At 52.9% G+C, this 19,651-nt stretch overlaps 6 protein-coding genes across 6 annotated transcripts; 5 read left to right on the plus strand and 1 right to left on the minus strand.

The window, feature by feature from the left end:
* Positions 1–1,249: 1,249 nt before the first annotated feature.
* On the plus strand, positions 1,250–5,101 carry CCOS01_01285 (glycosyl hydrolase family 35; the record flags this gene model as incomplete). Its single annotated transcript, XM_060449481.1, has 15 exons — positions 1,250–1,377; positions 1,441–1,495; positions 1,556–1,578; positions 1,638–1,682; positions 1,741–2,068; positions 2,124–2,267; positions 2,321–2,455; positions 2,512–2,552; positions 2,606–2,808; positions 2,870–2,962; positions 3,018–3,055; positions 3,104–3,254; positions 3,314–3,727; positions 3,781–4,080; positions 4,146–5,101. The coding sequence occupies 15 exons, from the start codon at positions 1,250–1,252 to the stop codon at positions 5,099–5,101; spliced, it is 3,054 nt and encodes a 1,017-aa protein (XP_060320919.1).
* A 937-nt stretch (positions 5,102–6,038) lies between these two features.
* CCOS01_01286 (uncharacterized protein) lies at positions 6,039–6,992 on the plus strand (the record flags this gene model as incomplete). The annotated part of the gene is made up of 1 exon (XM_060449482.1): positions 6,039–6,992. One exon carries the CDS (start codon positions 6,039–6,041, stop codon positions 6,990–6,992), a length of 954 nt encoding a protein of 317 aa, XP_060320920.1.
* An 834-nt stretch (positions 6,993–7,826) lies between these two features.
* Positions 7,827–7,916, plus strand: CCOS01_01287 (uncharacterized protein; the record flags this gene model as incomplete). Its single annotated transcript, XM_060449483.1, has 1 exon — positions 7,827–7,916. The coding sequence occupies one exon, from the start codon at positions 7,827–7,829 to the stop codon at positions 7,914–7,916; it is 90 nt and encodes a 29-aa protein (XP_060320921.1).
* A 2,174-nt stretch (positions 7,917–10,090) lies between these two features.
* On the plus strand, positions 10,091–11,860 carry CCOS01_01288 (uncharacterized protein; the record flags this gene model as incomplete). The annotated part of the gene is made up of 2 exons (XM_060449484.1): positions 10,091–10,915; positions 10,961–11,860. The coding sequence occupies 2 exons, from the start codon at positions 10,091–10,093 to the stop codon at positions 11,858–11,860; spliced, it is 1,725 nt and encodes a 574-aa protein (XP_060320922.1).
* Positions 11,861–13,312: 1,452 nt separating this feature from the next.
* On the plus strand, positions 13,313–14,315 carry CCOS01_01289 (uncharacterized protein; the record flags this gene model as incomplete). The annotated part of the gene is made up of 2 exons (XM_060449485.1): positions 13,313–13,650; positions 13,709–14,315. The coding sequence occupies 2 exons, from the start codon at positions 13,313–13,315 to the stop codon at positions 14,313–14,315; spliced, it is 945 nt and encodes a 314-aa protein (XP_060320923.1).
* Positions 14,316–14,975: 660 nt separating this feature from the next.
* Positions 14,976–16,888, minus strand: CCOS01_01290 (O-methyltransferase; the record flags this gene model as incomplete). Its single annotated transcript, XM_060449486.1, has 5 exons — positions 14,976–15,400; positions 15,477–16,148; positions 16,211–16,256; positions 16,311–16,796; positions 16,862–16,888. The coding sequence occupies 5 exons, from the start codon at positions 16,886–16,888 to the stop codon at positions 14,976–14,978; spliced, it is 1,656 nt and encodes a 551-aa protein (XP_060320924.1).
* Between the last annotated feature and the right edge of the window lie 2,763 nt (positions 16,889–19,651).

Genomic DNA, 19,651 nt, shown 5'->3' on the forward strand with positions numbered 1-19,651 from the left:
ATTGAAGAAGTTTTGCGGCAACTCCTATAGGTACTCAATCGTAGCCGCAATCATTCCCTTGAGCGAATGATCTCCTTGATTATGCATGCTTTACTAAACGTATAGAGTGTTGCCTTCAAAGAGACTAAGGCTGCACAAAGTCGGCAACTCGGACACTACTTCCTGTAGATGGAGACATGGCCACCCCAAATCTCCGCACGCGATCTCCAATATTGTGAGGGGTTGTTGCGTGATGTTGTTTGGAGACCAAAAGGAATGCAATGCAGTGTCGGCCGACCATGGACTTTGTGGGTTATTGTACCACTGCTTCATTAGAGTAATGCGAGTTGACTGCATGAACCGTTCGAACCAACGCGCAGTAGACAACCCGTGGGCAATTGCATCCCACCGGAATCAGCCAAAGTCAAATGTATTGTCTTGCTAAAAACAAACATGGATTGAATCATGGATGAGTGTTCGTCCGGCATGTCGCGCAAGGGCAGATCGGCCCGAACTGGAACCCAACATCTTCAGAAGTTCAGACGGTCACTGCCAACATACTCACTCCTCATTGAGAGATTGATCAGTTTCTGGTGTCACTCAGGCAGGGAACTTAAGCATGTCTTGCTTCTATACCATACCTCGGATGATCGGATCCTACCGAATTGACATAAAAAGTGGCCGTCGGCCCATGATGTTGCGATGTAATATCCGGCCGTGTTGGCTGCCAAGGCACAGTTCTCTCACGAGAGCACGCTAAACCAACCAGTCATCCAGTCCAGCGCACAACGGGAGCCATGCCCGTCGGTGAAAAGATCGCTTAAAATTGGCTCGTCGAAAATTTCAAGACGCTACTGCAAAGTCCTCAAGCAGTCAATGACATCAGGCTCACCAATCTTAGGTGCCTTGGGTCAGTGATTGCTGCGGCTACAGGAATCGCGGGGGTTGCGGCCGGGGGTGGTTGATCGTCTAAATCGTCTTTCTCCAGTTCTTTGCCCCCGGTTCCCCCCTCATGATTCCCCGCATTTGTCGGTTCGATCAACACCGAGCACGTTTGTCCGGATGCTACGCTGCGCCGGGGCACAACGGATGGGACCGGGGGGCCGTTGTTGGCAGGGAACTGGCAGGCTAGTAGGATGCCCTTTAAAGAAGACGCGATGGCTTCCTCTTGCGCGCGCGGTTTCTCGATTGGCTGTTGGCTTTTTGACTCTTTTTTTCGGCTATCGTGTTGCATCTGTCAAGTTTCAGCCATAGTCAAAAAAGCGCCACGATGAGGTTTGGTCTGAAAGCCGGCGGCCTCCTTTGGCTTGCCGCGTCGCTTTGTGGCTCGCAGAGCGCCTTAGCTCAAGATGTTGACTGGCCGATCCATGACAACGGTCTCAATGAAGTCGTCCAATGGTAGGTTCCCATAGTTTGTTCACGGATACAACATTGGCTTCATACTGACTGAACTCTACGCAGGGATCACCACAGCTACATTGTCAACGGAGAGAGACTCTTCGTCTTCTCTGGCGAGGTATGGCAACTGACTACTTCCCCGTATCGCATGTTGGGATCGTCTCGCTAACAAATGCAGTTCCACTACTGGCGTATCCCTGTGTTCGTGATCCAACACAACATCATCTGCAGTGTACTAAGCTTACTGACATATCTTCAAGTCCCGAACTTTGGCGAGATCTCCTCGAAAAGGTCAAGGCGGCTGGGTAAGATACAGTCTCTGGAGTGGAAAAGGTCGTTTCGTGGCTAACACGCAGATGACAGCTTCAATGCATTCTCCATCTACAACCACTGGGGCTACCACAATCCCACACCCGGTGTCTTGGACTTTGACACCGGCGCTCACAACTTCACCTCCATCATGACCGTCGCCAAGGAACTCGGCATCTACCTCATCATCAGACCTGGACCCTACGTCAACGCCGAGACCAACGCCGGCGGCTTCCCTCTCTGGGCCACCACTGGCGCCTACGGTTCTCTGAGAAACGACGACGAGAGATACACTGCGGCGTGGACCCCCTTCTGGTCGGAGATTTCCAAGATCATCAAGCCTCATCTGATCACCAACGGCGGAAACGTCATCATGTTCCAGGTACGCGATCATTCCCAAGAACTAGAGAGAGCGCATTTGCTAAGTGGAAACCCAGATCGAGAACGAACTCAACGGACAGTGGAAGGACATTTCCAAGAGAGTCCTGAACCCGCCCATCGCCAACTACATGCAGCTTCTCCAGGACAGCGCCCGGGAGAATGGAATCGACGTGCCCCTGTCTCACAACGCCCCCAATATGGTAAGTATCTCTGTTCAAAGACTTATGTACTCCCACTTTCTGACACTGCTCAGCGCGGCTTTTCCTGGTCCAAAGACTTTTCCAATGCTACTGGAAACGTCGATGTCGTCGGTGTCGACAGCTACCCTTCGTGCTGGAGTTGCAACCTGAGCGAATGCACCGGCACAAACGGAGCATACATCCCCTATGTGAGTAACTCAGAATCACCACAACTACTGTATCTTGCTAATCATCCCATTCACAGCTGACTCAAGATTACTACTCCTACTTCACAGTTCAGTCGCCGTAAGTATTCCAAGTTGAAACACGCTCAAATCAGAATTCTAATCATCTTACAGGTCACAACCCAACTTCCTTCCAGAGTTCCAGGGTGGTTCCTACAACCCCTGGGGCGGACCCGAAGGCGGCTGCCCCAGTGACATTGGTGCCGATTTCGCCAACATCTTCTACCGCGATCTCATCTACCAGAGAGTCACCGCAATCTCCCTTTACATGATGTTCGGTGGAACCAATTGGGGCTGGCTCGCTTGTCCCGTTGTTGGTAAGTCCATGTCGCCATCGTATGGTATGTGTGAGATCGACTCATGCTAATTCAACGCCAGCTTCGAGTTACGACTACTCTTCTCCGGTATCCGAGAACAGAATCATCGGCAGCAAGTTCCACGAGACAAAGCTTTTGACTCTGTTCACCAGAGGTTCGTAGATTGTTCACCCCTGAAGTATGCAAGATGAATTCTAACATTTGCGTAGTGGCCAAGGATCTGACAAAGACTGAGAGAGTCGGAAACGTAAGTGAAGCAGTGATGCAAGTCAAGTGAGATTCTGACGTGCCCTAGGGCACTGGATACACCACCAACTCAGCCATCACCGTGTCCGAGCTCCGCAATGTCGACAACAACGCGGCGTTCTACATTGCCCGTCACGCATACTCCCCTTCCAACACCAACGAGGCTTTTAAGCTCTCTGTCAACACCTCTCAGGGTGCTCGTAAGTCTTCCTTCTATCTAATATCAAATTCTGCGTATAAAATGCTGACTTGACTCAAGTCACCATCCCCCAGCACGGCAGCTCGATCGCCATCAACGGCCACCAAGCCAAGGTCCTTGTCACCGACTTCAGATTTGGCGAGAAGACCCTCCTATACTCCACCGCCGAGGTTCTCAGCTACACCATTCTCGACGGTCAAGAGGTTATTGCCCTTTGGCTTCCTGAGGGCGAGGCTGGCGAGTTCACAGTCACTGGCGCCAACTCTGCCAAGCTCATTGGCGACGGCAACGTCGCTGACTTCAACGTCTACCCTGGCGAGAGCAACGTCACCATCGCATACACGCAGAAGAAGGGCATTACGCTTGTCGACCTCGGAGATGGCTCCCGCGCCGTCCTGCTCGACCGCAGCGCCGCGTACCTCTTCTGGGTACCCGTGCTTGACAACGACCCCTTTGCGCCGGCCAACAAGACTGGTGAGTTTATTTATTGACGCATCGATTCCAATTTTACTGACGAACTCGTGCAGTCTTTGTCCAGGGACCGTACCTCGTCCGCCACGCTGCCTTCAACGAGACTGGCCGTAGCTTGGCGCTCTCTGGAGACGCAGACCAGGAGACCACCATCACCGTCTTTGCCTCCGAGTCCATCTGCGGCATCACCTGGAACGGCAAGAAGCTCGAGCTCCTTTCGAGAGAGGGTAACGTCTTCACCGCCAAGATTGAGGGCCCTGCCAAGTTCGAGGTCCCCGCACTCGGCCCTTGGAAGGTTCACGACAGCTTGCCTGAGATCGCTACTGATTACGAAGCCACCTCTGACAGCTGGGTTGGTAAGTGATACCTGTTACATCTTGTCGTGTCGTTAAAGAGGGAAAACGGTCTAACAAACTTCCAGCTGCCACCAAGACAAACACCTCCAACACCGTCAAGCCTGCCTCAAACAATCCCGTCCTCTACGTAGACGAGTACGACATCCACGTTGGAAACCACATCTACCGCGCAACCTTCCCGACCTCCGAGTCCGCCCCGACTGGCGTCTTCCTCAACGTCACCGGCGGTCTGGCCTTCGGCTACTCCGTCTGGCTCAACTCCGAGTACGTCGGCTCCTACCTCGGTCTCTCCTACCTGGGAGCAGACGCCAGCTCCTTCTCCTTTGAGAACGCGACTCTCTCCAAGACCGGCGACAATGTCCTCGTCGTCATCATGGATAACTCGGGCCACGACCTGCGTGAGGCGGCGCTCGCGCCCCGTGGTATCACCAACGCGACTCTGCTCGGCCCCGACGCCGCGAACTACAAGTTCTCCGAGTGGAAGATTGCCGGCACCGCTGGCCGTAACGACCTCATTGACCCCGTTCGCGGTCCTATCAACGAAGGAGGTCTGTACGCCGAGCGCGTTGGTGCCCATCTGCCCGGCTACCCCGACGCAGACTGGGAGTCCTTTGACTCTGCTAACGGATCTCTTTCCGTTCCTGACGCCGGCATCCGCATTTTCCGCACCGTTGTCCCGCTCGACGTTCCCGCCGGCCTCGATGTCTCTATTTCGTTCCGCCTTACTGCAGCTACTGACGATACGAACCGCCTTCGCGCACTTCTGTTCGTCAACGGATACCAGTACGGTCGCTTCAACCCGTACATCGGCAACCAGGTTCAGTTCCCTGTCCCCACTGGTATTCTCAACTACAACGGAGATAACACGATTGCCGTAACTGTTTGGAGTCAGGCTGCGGAGGGTGTTGCGCTGAATGTTGAGTGGCAGGCAGATTACGTCCACACTTCTAGCTTCGATATGAGCTTCGACAGCAAGTCTTTGAGACCTGACTGGGATGAGAGCCGTTCGGCGTTTGCCTAGATATCCTGAGTATTAGGTTCATGTCATAGGATATGAGAAATATAAGACTCGAAAGTGAACCAAGTAGCCTCCATTTCCGCGCGATTTCGAACTCTTGAAAACGGTGGGCGGGCGGATAAGCGGGCGATCGAGCGCCCAGCGCCAGCTGCCAATATGTATTCTCAACATTCACCTTGAATGACAGCCGAATTTTGGATGACCCTCACTTGAAGCCTAGGGCCGTCTCAGTAGTTGAATTTCCCTACTCAATTTCCGCAGCGTCGTGTCGCATCACAAGGCTTCAGATACGCTCTTTGTCGAAAGGACCATCCATGATGACGAAGGTAGCTACTTTCAGAGAGTTCCTATCACTCACGATAATTGCAGCAGTGTGATCTATCAATGGAGATCTCTTGTCATAGATTGAGCATTTCAGCTCACAGGACGAAACCACAAACTGGTTGATGAAGAGTTGGTATAGTGTTTGCATGAGTTGGCATTTCAGGTGCAGAACATCCGCACAGAACCACCAGGCAAGCACCGCCGTCCCACATAGCCCTTCCACTGGAGAATTCGAGAATTTGATTCTTTCAAATATTATTCTGAGGGGGAAAGAGCACCTCACGAGGTCAACTCCTTCTTCTTATCCTCCCCCCCCCCCCCCTTCGGTTCCTTCCCTACAGATGGACTCAGAACTCACTCAAGGCTCTATAAAATCTCTTCATGAATTCTCAACTCAAGATCTTCCTCACTTCCAACTTCAACCTCACCATCACCAGTCAAGAATGCCACGATAGTATCGCGGTTTTTCGTGATTATATCTTGATACACTTATCAAACTTCATCTTTACCATACTCTTTTCACAGAATATTCACTGCCACATATTGCTCAAAGCCTGCAATTATTTTTTCCAATTTCAGCTTTTTGAGCTGCAAGAAGCTGCTTCCATCCCCAATAATGGCTCATGTCCCCAGCCAAGAGCTTGTGGTGGCGCGATACAGTCTCACAAGTGAGAAGATCGCTGACAACGACTCCAGCAACGTCAAAGCCTGGCTCACGAAAAACACGACCCACAACATTCCCTGGGTTCTCCGAGTCCTTCCTGACTACGTCTCAGTTCTCAGAAACCAATTCCCCGGATACCTAGACATCATTCAGCAATCTCGCAACACTGGTTGCGTGAATGGCACTGCTCTACTTTCAATCACACAAAAAGTCTCGACCGTGGGTGGAGATGAGCGCCCGGAGCAACTTTACCGAACAATTCATGGTGGGCAACCTCACCAGGGCATCAAGTCTCGCCTGGGACGGGGAAGCGACCCAATCTTCCTACACATTCACTTGAGGAAGCATCTACGCGGGAACTGTCGTGAACCGAGTCCCTTCCTCTCAGCTACCAACAGCCGCGCAAGAGCTGTGGAATTCGCTGTCGCATATGAGGACCAAGGATTCTCTAACATTGCGATCCTGGTATTCGAGACCACTAGCGCAGACTGGAACCACAACACGCAGAGACTGTGGGATTCGAAAGCCTTGCTTCGCCGATTGAACAAGGAAAAAAAGGCTGGTGTCTGCTTCGGGGAAGAGTTTCTTGTTGAGCACTCTATCCCGGAGACAAGCATCCAACGCAGATACAACTGGCCAAGTGACAAGGCCAAGATTGACCCCAGGGGCTTCTGGGAGAGGCGTGCTCGCAAGGCCCTGGAGAGCAAGAAGGAGAGCATTGAGGAAGCCAAGGAGAAGAGAGCTTCGAAGAAACGTAAGAACTCCTACGACGAGGATGGAGACGACGATGAAGGTAGCGATAGAGAGTTGGTTGGTGGAGGTGTATCGAAGGGCCGGCAGAAGAATAGAAAGCAGGGCGTAAGGGTCATCGTTGGTCCCAAGCTGAGACGCGATGGAGGTGCTTGAAATGATTCGTGAGCGGTTGCTCGGCATAGGCAAAGGAGTTCATTGGATTTTGGAGTTGAGGTATTTGGGAAAGAGTTACATTTGCGGCAAGCCTCGTGGGCGATTTGCGAATAATAGGGATCAGTTTATGGATCACTGGGAGCGCTTCAGCTTCTATAGACGCGCAAGGGAACTGCGGCCAAGGCATCATTAGATATTCGGATCTCTCCAACAAGAATTCATTCAATCTTCAGTTACGTTCATCTTCATCACTCTTTTGGCCATTTATACGAAGCGATCTCATACTGAAAGGGCGTTACGAAGAACAAGTGTCTTGGTAGTGCCGATGACTCGCACGACAAGTGGCTATTCACATCCAAAGGAAGCGGCGATACATAGCTCCCCGAACATGAGAAGGTAGTATCTCTTCAGGCAAGGCAGGCAGACATCTTTGACCGAAGGGAATTATGGGTAAGAGCAACAAGAAAGCGAGGCAGCGCTCATATTTCCTTCGTGGCTCTGATCGCCAGCATCTATCATTGCTATTCTTCTCCCCAATATACCAGTCTACTCGAAATACCATTTGTCTCATCGCCACATCATCACGCATCACAGCAAAAAATACTCAAAGCAGCTTATCATGTCCTAACTTGTCGAATCCGAAATCTTCAAACTTTTACCGAAGGAAATCAGACGCATAGTACGGCGCGAGGCCCTCGAAGACCGACTCGTGGTCGTAGCCCGAGTAACTAGCTTGCTCGAAGAAGTCGTCTGCCCGCCATGTCCGCTATTCATTGAGAAAGCCGCAAAATTTTCTTGGGCATGTACATTCGGCTGATCAGCGAGTCTACGGGCATGCTTCCTTTGCTTGGCTTGTCAAAGACCATGTCTACCTCAATCCTGCTGTTGACACCCTCTTTCTCGGTACGATTGTCGACAGGCTAGGGGGTTTCCGATTTGCGCTCGCCAGCCCTCAGTGGCGTGAAAAAGTTGACGACTTGGGGGACTTAACTACATCGCCAACCTTCCCGGGCTATATCAAAAAGCGGCTTCGAAAAATGCGTTCACACGACACCTGCTTCCTGCAGCGAATATTAAACTGAAGACTTGATAGAGGCGAAAACCTCCATCCTTACAGCCCTTTCAACAGTACCTACTCAGCGGGGCCCATTCCACTTCCCAGTCTTCAGTTCCCATGTCTCGAGGTCATCCACCTGGTTTCTCTGCTCTGCATTCCAATACCAATAATCGCGCACCATGGTCTGACAGCATGGTCGATGCGTGGCATGGGAGTTCATTTTCGCTACGTATTGCCAATCAACGAGCTTTATTGTCATCGCGATTCAACTCTACCCAGTAAGTATTTCGGAGGTATACGGCCGAACGATCGTATCTCTGACGATCACTTCAGGGTCGACTCGAATGCGGGTTTTGGTATCCGAATCGACATCTTTCGCGACAGCAATCTCGATTGGGTCACTGACGCCTAGTTACCCGTTAATGGATTCCACAAGATGCACCTTGCTTGGAAAATTGCTACGAAATATGTCTCGATGCGCCTGGGCGAAAGTTATGGGTGATTGGTGTCGTGAACGCCTTCGCGGATACTTTCGGTCTGTTAGGAAGCAAGACGTGTGTGTACGCAAGGGACTTTCAGAGTCAGCGTTTCAGTAGATAAGCCTTCACATTACTACTACTGAGCATGTCCTGGGAGGACTCCAAAGCTCTTTTCTATTGAATCGATTCTGGTATGGATCCTCCTGCGTTATTTGTGACCTCGTGGCTACGTAGATGCTACAGGGAGACCGATGACCCGATTTCCCCCAGAAGTGAACCCCTTAGGATCGCCTCCTCCTCCTCCACCAACTCCTCCCACTCGTTATGAGATTTCGGCACGAATGGTCTTGACTTTATATCTGATGGCTGAACTGAGAGAAGCTCGTTTTTAAATCAATTGTCCAGTATTTCAAGGCTTCCGAGCTGAGATCGAGGCTCTCTCCGGAAAGGAGGGCAGATGCCTCTATGCTCCTACTCTCGCTCTGCTTCGTCACTCAACTATCACGCCGTCTCTTGACCTAGCTTGTGAAAGTATGTTCTTATCCCAGTCGAAGAAGACCCTAAAATGTTTTCCCAACTGTCGTATCGTAAGCCGACACGAGCTTGCAAATTTTGCTTCTCTTCCGGTTGGCATATGTCTTCAAACGTGGTGTCGGATCCTCCATTCGATTTGAGGCCGAAGAGAAACCCTTCATGTTTGCTTATTGAGATGTAGCAACAAGCCTTCTATCAAGCTCTCTCATATTATATTATATCCATTGCTCACCCCACCAGTGCTATTCAACCGATGACTCCCAATTCCGCTTGGATCGACTACTAATATATGAGACTGTAAGAGAACTGGCAGAAAAGGGATATGTTTACAAAGGACGAGAAATACTAAAAGGTTCAAAAGACTTTGAAATTTCCTTGCATTGTTTGCGTTCCCTTGTCAGTGCTTTACCTCATTGACATAGTTCCCCCTCCCAAGTCTGTCTTTTGAGGTTCTTTGTCGAGTTCACAACAATCTGGCATGCTTTTTTGGAAGAAATCTTGCGAAGATGAATGCGTGATCTAGTGTTGATAAGTTCATTTTGGGTATGGGCCTGAACCGAAGCTGCTCTCAGACGAAGCTATTCTCAGGCCAAGGATGAGATTGATCGAGGATGACTCTGTTTAGCCATAGCCAAGAGTAGCACCGGATCTCACTCGTCCGAACACCTTCTCGTCAGAAGGTATGAATCCGTCTGAAAGTGATCGTCTGAACGCCGGACGAGGGGCCATCCCCCCCGACGACCTCATCAGCAAGCAACCGCCACATCAAGGGCGAGAGCACCTCACAACAAAGCTCCCCGCCCAACCTCACGATGATGATAGTTCCCGATTCAAAGCACCTTTCTCAACACCAGACGGGAGGCCATCACGACTAAGCAAGCACATTGATCATGTGACATCCCTCGGGATATCTTCTGAAATCTACTCCTGGGTTCCCACTGAGCTCCCTTCTTTCCAAAAATCTCTTCCTTCCCACACCTCAGGGACACCAAGAGCTTCAATCATCACAGTCTACCAAACAATCGACGATGGCTCAGCAAACTTCCCTTGCGTCCAACAATCCCCCTGCCGACGATCCTCCTGACATCGTCGTTGAGACCATGTCTTCACCCTCGCTTGGCAATTCGTCTAACGTTGCTGCCGACAAGTCTGCTGACAAGCCCACTGACGCCGTCATGACCTCTCCCTCGACCAACAACTCGTCTAACGCTGTCGCCGTTGACAAGCCTACCGACGCTGTCATGGAGACCGCGTCTTCCCCTGCAGATGGTACTTCGTCCAACAACGTCACCGTCGACAACCACTCCGACATTGCCATTGATGCCATGTCCTCTCCCATGGTCGGCAACTTGTCTGACGCGGTCGCTACCAATGAGCAATCTGACGTGGTCATGGAGGCCATGTCTTCCCCTGCGGTTGAGATCTCAACCAACATCGCCACCATCGACAGCCTTGAGGATACTGTCATCTCGAACATGTCATCTCCTTCAATTGGCAACACTTCCAACATGGCCATCCCCGACAACCTTTCTGATGTCGTCATTGAGATCGCTTCCTCTCCGTCGACTGGCAATTCGCCCAACTTGGCCACCGCCAACAACTTGGCAGACGGTGTCATCTCGGTCGAGTCTTCTCCCTCCGTTGACAACTCCTCCGACATTGCCATCGCCGGCGACTCTCCTGATGCAGTCATTGAGATTATGTCTTCCCCTTCGGTCGACAGCTCTTCCAACGTTGCCATCGCCGACAACGCTTCCGACGCCATCATTGAGATCACGTCTTCCCCCTTGGCTGCCGACAACTCGTCCGACACCACTCCCAGCGCTACCAGCCTCCACCGCCTCCCGCTTGCAGTCCGTTCGGTCATCTAGGAGATGGTCGCCGAGTCTTCTGGCCAGCTTGTCGGTATCGGTCCGAACGCGGACGCCCATGCGCGCCGCCCTGGCTACCCTGCCTTTGCCTTCGTCAACAAAGAAGCCTTCCACGCCTTTCTCAAGGCCTACACTCGCATTGACAAGCATCCCAACGATCCCATTGTCTACCATCCTGATCTCATTGACCCTGTCGATATGCAGGACTACGAGTTTGCCGAGGCGGCTTTCCTTGCTCCCGGTGTTGATTGTATCTATATCAACCCTCGTACCGATGAGGTTTCTCTTGGCTATAAGACCGACATTCCCGGCCCCGCCTTCTATCCCAGCTTCATCAATCCCAACCTTGGACACGAAATCAACTCACAGCTCAAGATGGTGCGCATCGTGATGGAAGATTTCCGCGGTTGGACCGACGGACACGACTACCCGCTTCTCTACCACAACTTCCTCAACAAGAAGCCCGTCGCCAGCATCGACGTGGGCCAGCTCAAGTACCCCAACATCGACCAGATCACCGTGATCTTCCGTGGCCTTGAGAATGAGTGGAAGGGCGACAGCAACAACTACATTGTCAACTACAACGTCGGCACCAACCGCGTCTTTGTCGACTACGACCGTGAGAATGCCGAGGAGATGGTCGAGGAGACCTTCCGTCTCGAGGTGCAGAAGGTGTACGAGGCTCAGTCGGATGAGATGGTCGTCGCTACGGAGCCGGATGGAAACAACGAGGAGGACGATAAGGCGATCCTCTCGGTTCGGATCATCTTCCATCGCGACTCGGACAAGGACTACGGTCCCTACCTCCTCGAGCCCTTCGATCTCGAGGAGATCCTCGATCCGGAGGACTTGACCGACGACGGTCGGATGGAGAGAATCTTCTGGGAGATCGCCGCCACCGCCGTCAAGGAGCGCCTCGGTGCTTAAGAGGCTTCGTCACACCACCGCCGCCACCACCACCACCATGGCCTTCTTGTCCTGGGCCTCGGCCTATTCCCTGCAGACACCACCGGCGATACCTAGCAGCTATTATAGCTAGCTAGGTATCGTCGGGGAGGTGTCTGCGCAATGGATACTAGGGGGAGGAGGGGAAGGAAGGGGGGGGAGGGGAAAGGGGGGTGTTTGCGTGTTTGCGGGCTCTCGGAGCCGGAGCCTGGCCGGTGAGGGTCAGGTTCTGGTTCTGAGGGCCTGCCTTTATATCAGAGAAAAGAACCATTGCGTTTCACTATCAGGAACCATGTGCTTGTGACCGTGATCATACTTAAGTAATGATACCATCGTCTCTAGTGCTTACTTGTCGTTTGGGAACTGCTTGATCTACATTCCCCCAAAGCTTAGATATGTAGGAGCAGCTCAGACCCAGTGTGGACGTAATTGCAGCTGATTTGAGGTATTGAAAGTCGTCACCTAACGCTCCGCGTTGAAGGGGCTCGACTACACGCCGAACAAAGCTATCGCGAAGAAGAGAAGAATCAGAGTAGGGGAGGGGAAGGCACCCCGGGCCAAGAGTTCTATCCCTCCGCTCTATGTCCCTCTACTTACCTTACGTGTACCGAACGAGACCAAAGAAGAAGGAATTCTGGCCTTGGAGGAACCGAACCAAAAGCGTGGGATCTCTGTGGCCGAGGAAGTTGAGATCGTACCTATGGCTTCTTCACAATCTCTTAAACGCATTCCTCTCGACGCTTGTGGCAGGAAGGAAAGGGAAGATAGAGCCTCTTCTCTTTCCTTACCCCTCGTTTCTAAAGGCCGTTTAGAAAAAAAGAGTCGGTAGCAATCACCTGCAGCAATTCCGTCCCCCATCCTCGAAGCCTTCCAATATTCTGGAAACTCCAAAATTCTATTATCGTCATTTTCTCAATCACACACACATCGTCCATTTCCAAAACATGGCAGGTAGTTCAAAAGCAGCTCTCCTAAGCCGCCCACATCCCGCCCGCTCGTACCCAGAATAGGCAGGTTTTCGGCGAAACAACATGCCCACAATTCCGTCAGATCGGACCCGGGCTCGGGCTCACAGCAAAGAGCCAACCGGACCAAAAGAAACGCCCCTCAACGCCGCCCGCGAAAACAAATGAATTCAAGCTGTCCGCGGCCGCCGAGAAAATGGAGTCAAATCGTCAACGGGGTGCTCAACACGTCTTATAACCGACGATTCTGGGGAAATGTCAGCAAACTACGTCAAACGTGCTTTACGTCCGTTAACACCGTGAGCAGATCAATGATTTACATGTTGGAAATCATACCATGGTAATGTCACTACGACAAATGTCGAGGCACTCTCTCGAGATATAAGTCCTAAATCACCAACTCCCCCAAAGACCTCACAACAGCGCCTTAATCCCATTCATCCATCTTAACACTACCAACCTCGCAACAATGGTCAACGTCGCAATCGCAGGCGGCACCGGCGCCGTAGGCCGCACGCTCATCGAAGTCCTATCCACGCAGACAAAACACCAAGCCTTCATCCTCTCCCGCAAGGCCCCCAATCCAGAGGAGGCTCCCCTGGCACCGACGTTTGAGGTAGACTACTCCAACGTCGACGCCCTCAAGACGTTCCTCGAAGAGCACGACATCCACACCGTCATCAGCGCGTTCGGCATCACCGCCACATCCCTCGCGACGTCGCAGCTGAACCTCATCAAGGCGGCCGACCTGTCGTCCGCGACGAAGCGGTTCATCCCCAGCTCGTTCGCGATGCGGTATCCTGAAGAGTGAGCTTATTCATCAAACATCGTGCTTTCGTAACGGTGAACTAACAAACCATCACAGCGGCGTCGCCCTCCTCCCGCCCCTAGAACACTACTTCACCTCCCTCCGCGCCCTCTCCAACACAAACCTCGAATACGCCGCCGTCCACAACGGCACGTTCTTAGAATACTTTGCTCCCCCCGCTCTCAAATCCCACCACCCGCACAGCACAATCGTTCTCGACATCGCCCACGCCGCCGCCGCGATCCCAGGCGACGGCAACACCCCCGTGACATTCACATACACCTTTGACGTGGCGCGCTACGTCGTCGCGGCGCTGGACCTGCCCACCTGGCCCGCAGACCACGAACTCCGCATCGTGGGCGACGAACTCACCTTTAACGAATTCGTCAGACTTGCGGAGGAAATCAAGGGTGAAAAGTTCAGTGTGGTCTACGATGACGTGGAGAAGTTGAAGAGGTCTGAGATTTCAGAGTTGCCCGGCCACAAGGCGTCGTATGCGCAGTTCCCCAAGGAAAGGTTGCAGTGGTTCCTGTCGATCTTTGAGCTTTGGATGGCGACTGGATTGGGCAAAGTCGAGGGCGGGAAGGGGTCGTTGAATGAGCTGTTTCCAGAGATTAAGCCTTTGACTGCGAGGGAGATGTTGGAGAAGTATTGGAAGGCATGAATAAGTAAGGTGGTGGTGGTCTAGGGTACTTGGTGGGCTTGAGTTTCCATCCCAAATTTGAGTTCAAAGGATCGGATGTTACCCAGACTATGTATTGGAGTACCCCAAAATCGAAATAAACATGTTCAAATCGCTATCCTCAACTAAATAACGACCTCATGATGAACCACGGAAAATGCAAAAATGAAGTTCTTGCGACCTACGTAGGGATCGAACCTACAATCTTCACAGTATGACTAAGACAGAAGCCGAAATGTGACGCGATGCCATTTCGCCAGCAGGCCAACGCTGACTGATGACAAAGAAAGCGCAGCAAACAGTTCATGTACCTCATTCTGGTGGGGACTCTGCTCTCCGAAGGAGTGGAAGCTGCCCCACGATGTGGGGTCCGATCCTCCGATCCCCTCGACAAACAATACAACACAAACACTACTTTGTAGACAAAGATCTCGCATATTGCTTTTTTGTTTGTTTGTGCAGGCATTAAAATTAGATCCCCGAGATCGATCATATCGGGGATCTTTGTGACAGAAAGAGAAATCTAAACAAACAAATCTAACAAACGAACTGGGTATCGCACACAGGGGGGGAGGCCCGCGCATCCGGGCAAAGGTAAGGTAGGAATACATGCATCGTATCGCAATCGCATCGCAATCGCAATCACTTCACCTCCACAACAACAGCAGAATCAGCGGACCCCGCGTCCGTCTGGGTATCTGCCTCAATCCTGCCACCTTCGCCATCGCCCTCGCTCTCCGCCTCGGGAGCCCACACCGCTTCAATGATGCTCATCCTGCAGCCCGGGGGCCTCATGACGCCCTTAAACACAAACCGCTCGTCCGCGGCCCTAAAGAGCTCGCGGTACTCGTCCTCGTTGCGCTCTTGTGCGTTGAGCACCGCCAGCATCACCATGTCCATGCTGCGGATGATGCGCTCGTCCCAGGGCGTCTCCTGTCCAGCCTCGCGGAGGCAGTGGTCCTTGATGACTACCCTGGCGCCTGGTTTCAGTGCCGGGACGAGGTTCTTGAGGATGGAAATGGCGTAGGGCGTCGAGTAATTGTGCATGATCCAGCGGAAAAAGTAGACTGTTTGTGCGGCTCAGTTAGACTTGGGGCGTTCCCCACAACACAATCCTGGGAAAGATAGAGACAAAGAACTCACCATCGGCATCTTTGACGGTCTGCTCCTTGAAAAAGTCGTGCGCCATGAGCTGAACGCGCTCTGCAACCTGAGCGTCGTCACACAACGGGCTTGGCGCCGAATCCACAGTCTTGGGGAGGTCCTGAACCACAAACTTCATGTTCTTCCACTTCTTGGCCAGGTCGATCGACACGAACCCATGGCTGCCGCCAATGTCGACCATGGTTCCTCCCCTGGCGTCAATCTCTTCGAAATCGTACGAGTCGACGAGATGCTTGACCTCGTAGCCCTCTCCGCCCGTCAAGCTAAGCATGGCACCGCCGAATCGCTTGGCGCGAGCAGGGTCCTTGCCAAAGGTGACAAACATTGGCTCCTTGTCTACGGTGTCGAATGCAAAGTTGAAGCCGGTTCGTGTGAGGAACGTGGCTTCTGGGTAGGCCTTGAGAGCCTGCAAAACGTGCGCAGACGCTGGGAAGTTGTCCTCGAGGTTGTAGCCCACCCAGTCCTGAAGAGCTTGGTCTTCGGCCAGGAGGCGTGATGCCGCGGTATGCGCAATCACTCCATGGGACGGCTCGCGGAAGATACGGTTTGTCATGACATGACGCAGTACACGGGCAAGGTTAACGGGATCCAGTGTCGTCTTGGTTTGGAGCTCTGCCAGTGTGATAGTGCCGTCGATGGGTACGAGCTTGGCTAGGAAATGTTAGTCTCGGGTACGGTAGAGAAACCTCCCAGCTCCGCAGTCTTGGGCTTACCGATGCCGAAGTGGTTGACAAGCTGAAGGCTCAGACTGTCTTGAAACTGCCCAACTAGTCAGCTTACGACCTTTACCATTTTCCAGACCTCTCTACTCACACTCCACGTCTTCCACCGAACGTCCTCTCTCGGGCCGTGAGCCAATGCTTCGAGCTCTCTCGTCGCAAAGATAATCTCCATACGACTCTTTTGGATGTCCTCGGGAAGCTTGGGAAAGTCGCCGGGGCCATTTGGATCCAAGGAAGGCATTGGAAGATTGTTCTCTTGCATGTACCTCTCCAGCTTCTCTGTTTCGGATGCAATCTTCTTAGCAAGCTCCGTTAACCTCGACGGCGTGTACGTAGGCTTCTCCGAGGCGACAGGCGCGGGCTTTGCTATCGGCGCTCCATTGGGGACATCGTCTCTGGGTTTGGCGGCAGAACGAGTAATGAATGGGGTGAACGATCGTCGGTTTTGCTTCTTCTGCTCAACCTCTGCGGCGGTGGGTGACGGGCTAGTACCCAGCCAGTTGCTAAACTTGAATTTGTTCATCTTTGCGGTGGCAGTCAGAACAAAGATGTTGATGGTCTGCGGGTGTCGCGAGGACTTTGTGCTTTTCTAGTTAGCATGGGTGAAGGGAATTGCACGCGCCAGGTAAGGGGGCGGTTCACCCGCTTGAGATACAGGAGCACTAGCATCGTTGATCGCAGACTCCGCCTTCATTAGCCCTCTGTGCTCGAGCTTGAGATTGAGCTAGATTGGGCTAAGGCAGGTACATGGTGAAGGGACGCGCCAGACGATGAAGCTGCGGGGCAACAAGATATGGGGGCAAAGAACTATTCGGGAGGCTACTTTGGAGATGCATTCGATATGAGGGAAAAAGATGGTAAGAAAGGCACTTGTACACACCTTCCAATGTCTCAGAACTACACGGGAGTCGATTCCCGCGATCCTCTGAAATAGGTTGGGCGACAAATCCGCGGATAGAGGTGACAGACAGGGTTGCGGCGACGCTCGGAACGATTGTGACACAGAGGGACCCGAGGACACGGACTCGGTCTCGACTGACACAAATCAGGGCCAGCTGGCATGCAAAAGAAACGGTGACGGCTTTATACCAAGTTCGCCAATGGCTGTGAAGTACGGACACGGGAAATCGAGGTCTAATCGGTTTGTCTGGTAAACAAGTTTGCAGTGAGTTTGCGGCGATGAGTTTGTGAGCGCCGAGAAGTTTGGGGGGAAACAATCGAAAACTCTCATCAAAACACCAGAGGGACCCAAGGGGACGGCAAGGAGGGATACATCCCAGTTTAATACGACGGACGGCATTGGGCGATGGGTACTGGGAAGGTAAGGTAAGGTACCTAGGGGACCCAGAGTACTAATACTTGGTAGATGAGCAGAGGCAGAGGCAAAGAGGTACGTTACTGACGGGAGGTAGAGACCAAGGTAGAGAGAGGATGGAACTCTTGGTTCACCGAGCGTGGGCCTTGGACGGAACAGGAACTGGGATGGGCGCTGAATCGCTCAGTATTGCGACGACACCTCATTAGCTAGCGGCGGTCCATGCTTTGGGATCCGACGCCATGGGCTAGGATTGCCGTCTGCGTTGCGTGCCTTTTGCGTCCAAGTCTCTCCTTGTCCTCGACTCGCTGGGCTTTTTAAGCTTGGGAGTGGCTGGCGGCTAGAAGAGTCTGTTCGGACGAAGGCCATGCGCCGGCGCGGAGCCATCGACGATCGCTCAGGGTCCCAAGCTTCCCCCAAGCTAAGCTGCATGGCTGTTAAGCTCGTAAGCCCCCGTGGCGAAGCAGTTCTGAATTGGCATCGTCGACAAATGTCATGATGAGCTCTCCGTTCAGAGTTGAATGTCGACCGAGACCGAAGCCGTGTGAGGACTGATGACTGATGACTGAGAAGTGGGATCAGCGAGACGGACAGGGGCCCGGCCGGGAGTCGAACGGGTAAATTGAAACCAAATGGGACAGGGCAGACAAAAGCGGTGGTCGCCGTTAAGGACCCTGCGCAGTAAGGACTGTGACGAGAGGTAAGGCGAGGTAGTTTGACCGGTGGCAGCGTCGTATCAATTCGTTGACGAATCCCGCCCGCCGTTGAACGGGGAATTCTGCAGTGCCGTTGATTTGGGAACCTGTTCGTCAATTGACCGGCGTGGGTTCGGAACAGACGTGAGAGGAAGGAACGGGAAAGAGACTGGTCACATTTTCTCGCATAGTTGCCGTGGTCAGATGTCAAGTTTCCGGTTGATCGATGGCAGGCGGCGGCCGGCCTGGGATGTGTGGGATGTTTCCTGGTTAGGAAAGGGAGGAAAGGCAATCCTCCCGGGTCCCGTCTGGCGTCTCGTCTCATGGCAGGTGGCAGCATGGCAGACTGACCAGTGACACCTGAGCTTTGTCGAGTCGGGGAGGAAGGCAAGGAGGGGAAAACATGGAAGGTGCAGACGAGTGCAGTTGCCAGTCACTCACTTCCTGCAGTGTGGGTGCACCACAACGGGCTGTCCCTTCCCTTCCATCTACCTTACCGAAGTACCATAGTTAGGTATCCCCCGCCTCGTTACCACACAGGCGGTGGGCACCTTCCCACGGGCGGCTTCCACGACACCGGTGACGGGGCAAGCGTGGCTGTCCTGCGCACTTTCCAATTGGGCTTGACAAGTTGACAGTGTTGGGGAGGTGCGGCACAGCACCATTACAACCCGGTCTTTCCATCCCGTCAACAACGTGGAAAGACCTGACCAACCATTGACCAATGGACTTGTTCAATACCTTGAGGCTTACCGTCAGGTGGAGTCTCAACCAGCAACTGCAGCGGGAATTAAGTGGTTCTGGCCCTCGCTACGGACATGTCTCTCTGTTTTTTCTTTCGGAAGGAACCTAACAACTGAACCATTGACGGCTTCCATGCAAGTTCCATCCCTTTCCCCCCTGCTGCAAAGCACGAGAGAGGGTACCCGAGGTTCCGAACCTGGGAAATGGCGTCCTGAAATCCCTGGTCGTCTTCTTGCAATGCAACGGCAACGTGCTCCATCAGCCAATGCCGCCCGTCTTCCGCCCTCCTTTCTCCTCCTCCCAAGCCACGGCTTGCACCACATTACTTGATCCTATTCCCCTTCCATCAGACACCGCAGAAGCTCGTTGTCTAGCGCTCGCCCATGTCACCTCATCACGAAAACTATGCTCCTCTTGCAATCTCGCCTCTTGTCGCCAAGACCCGACCACGATGCGGCTACCCATGTGCACCTTCTAGCCGACCGTCTCGTCACTCTTCACATCCCCTCGCCAAGCAGAAACCCATACATGATACGTCCGTAATGACGACCATACCGAACCTACACATCACCAAACTCGTCAAAGTCGCACAAACCCACTCCGCTTGCAGAATTCCAGAACAGACACTCGCTCAATACTGAACGCTAATGGCCCTCCACGAAGCCACAGACCCTATCT

The sequence above is a fragment of the Colletotrichum costaricense genome (assembly GCF_030867565.1).
Source record: "Colletotrichum costaricense strain IMI 309622 chromosome Unknown Scaffold_1.1, whole genome shotgun sequence".
In the NCBI taxonomy this organism is placed as follows: Eukaryota; Fungi; Ascomycota; class Sordariomycetes; order Glomerellales; family Glomerellaceae; genus Colletotrichum; species Colletotrichum costaricense.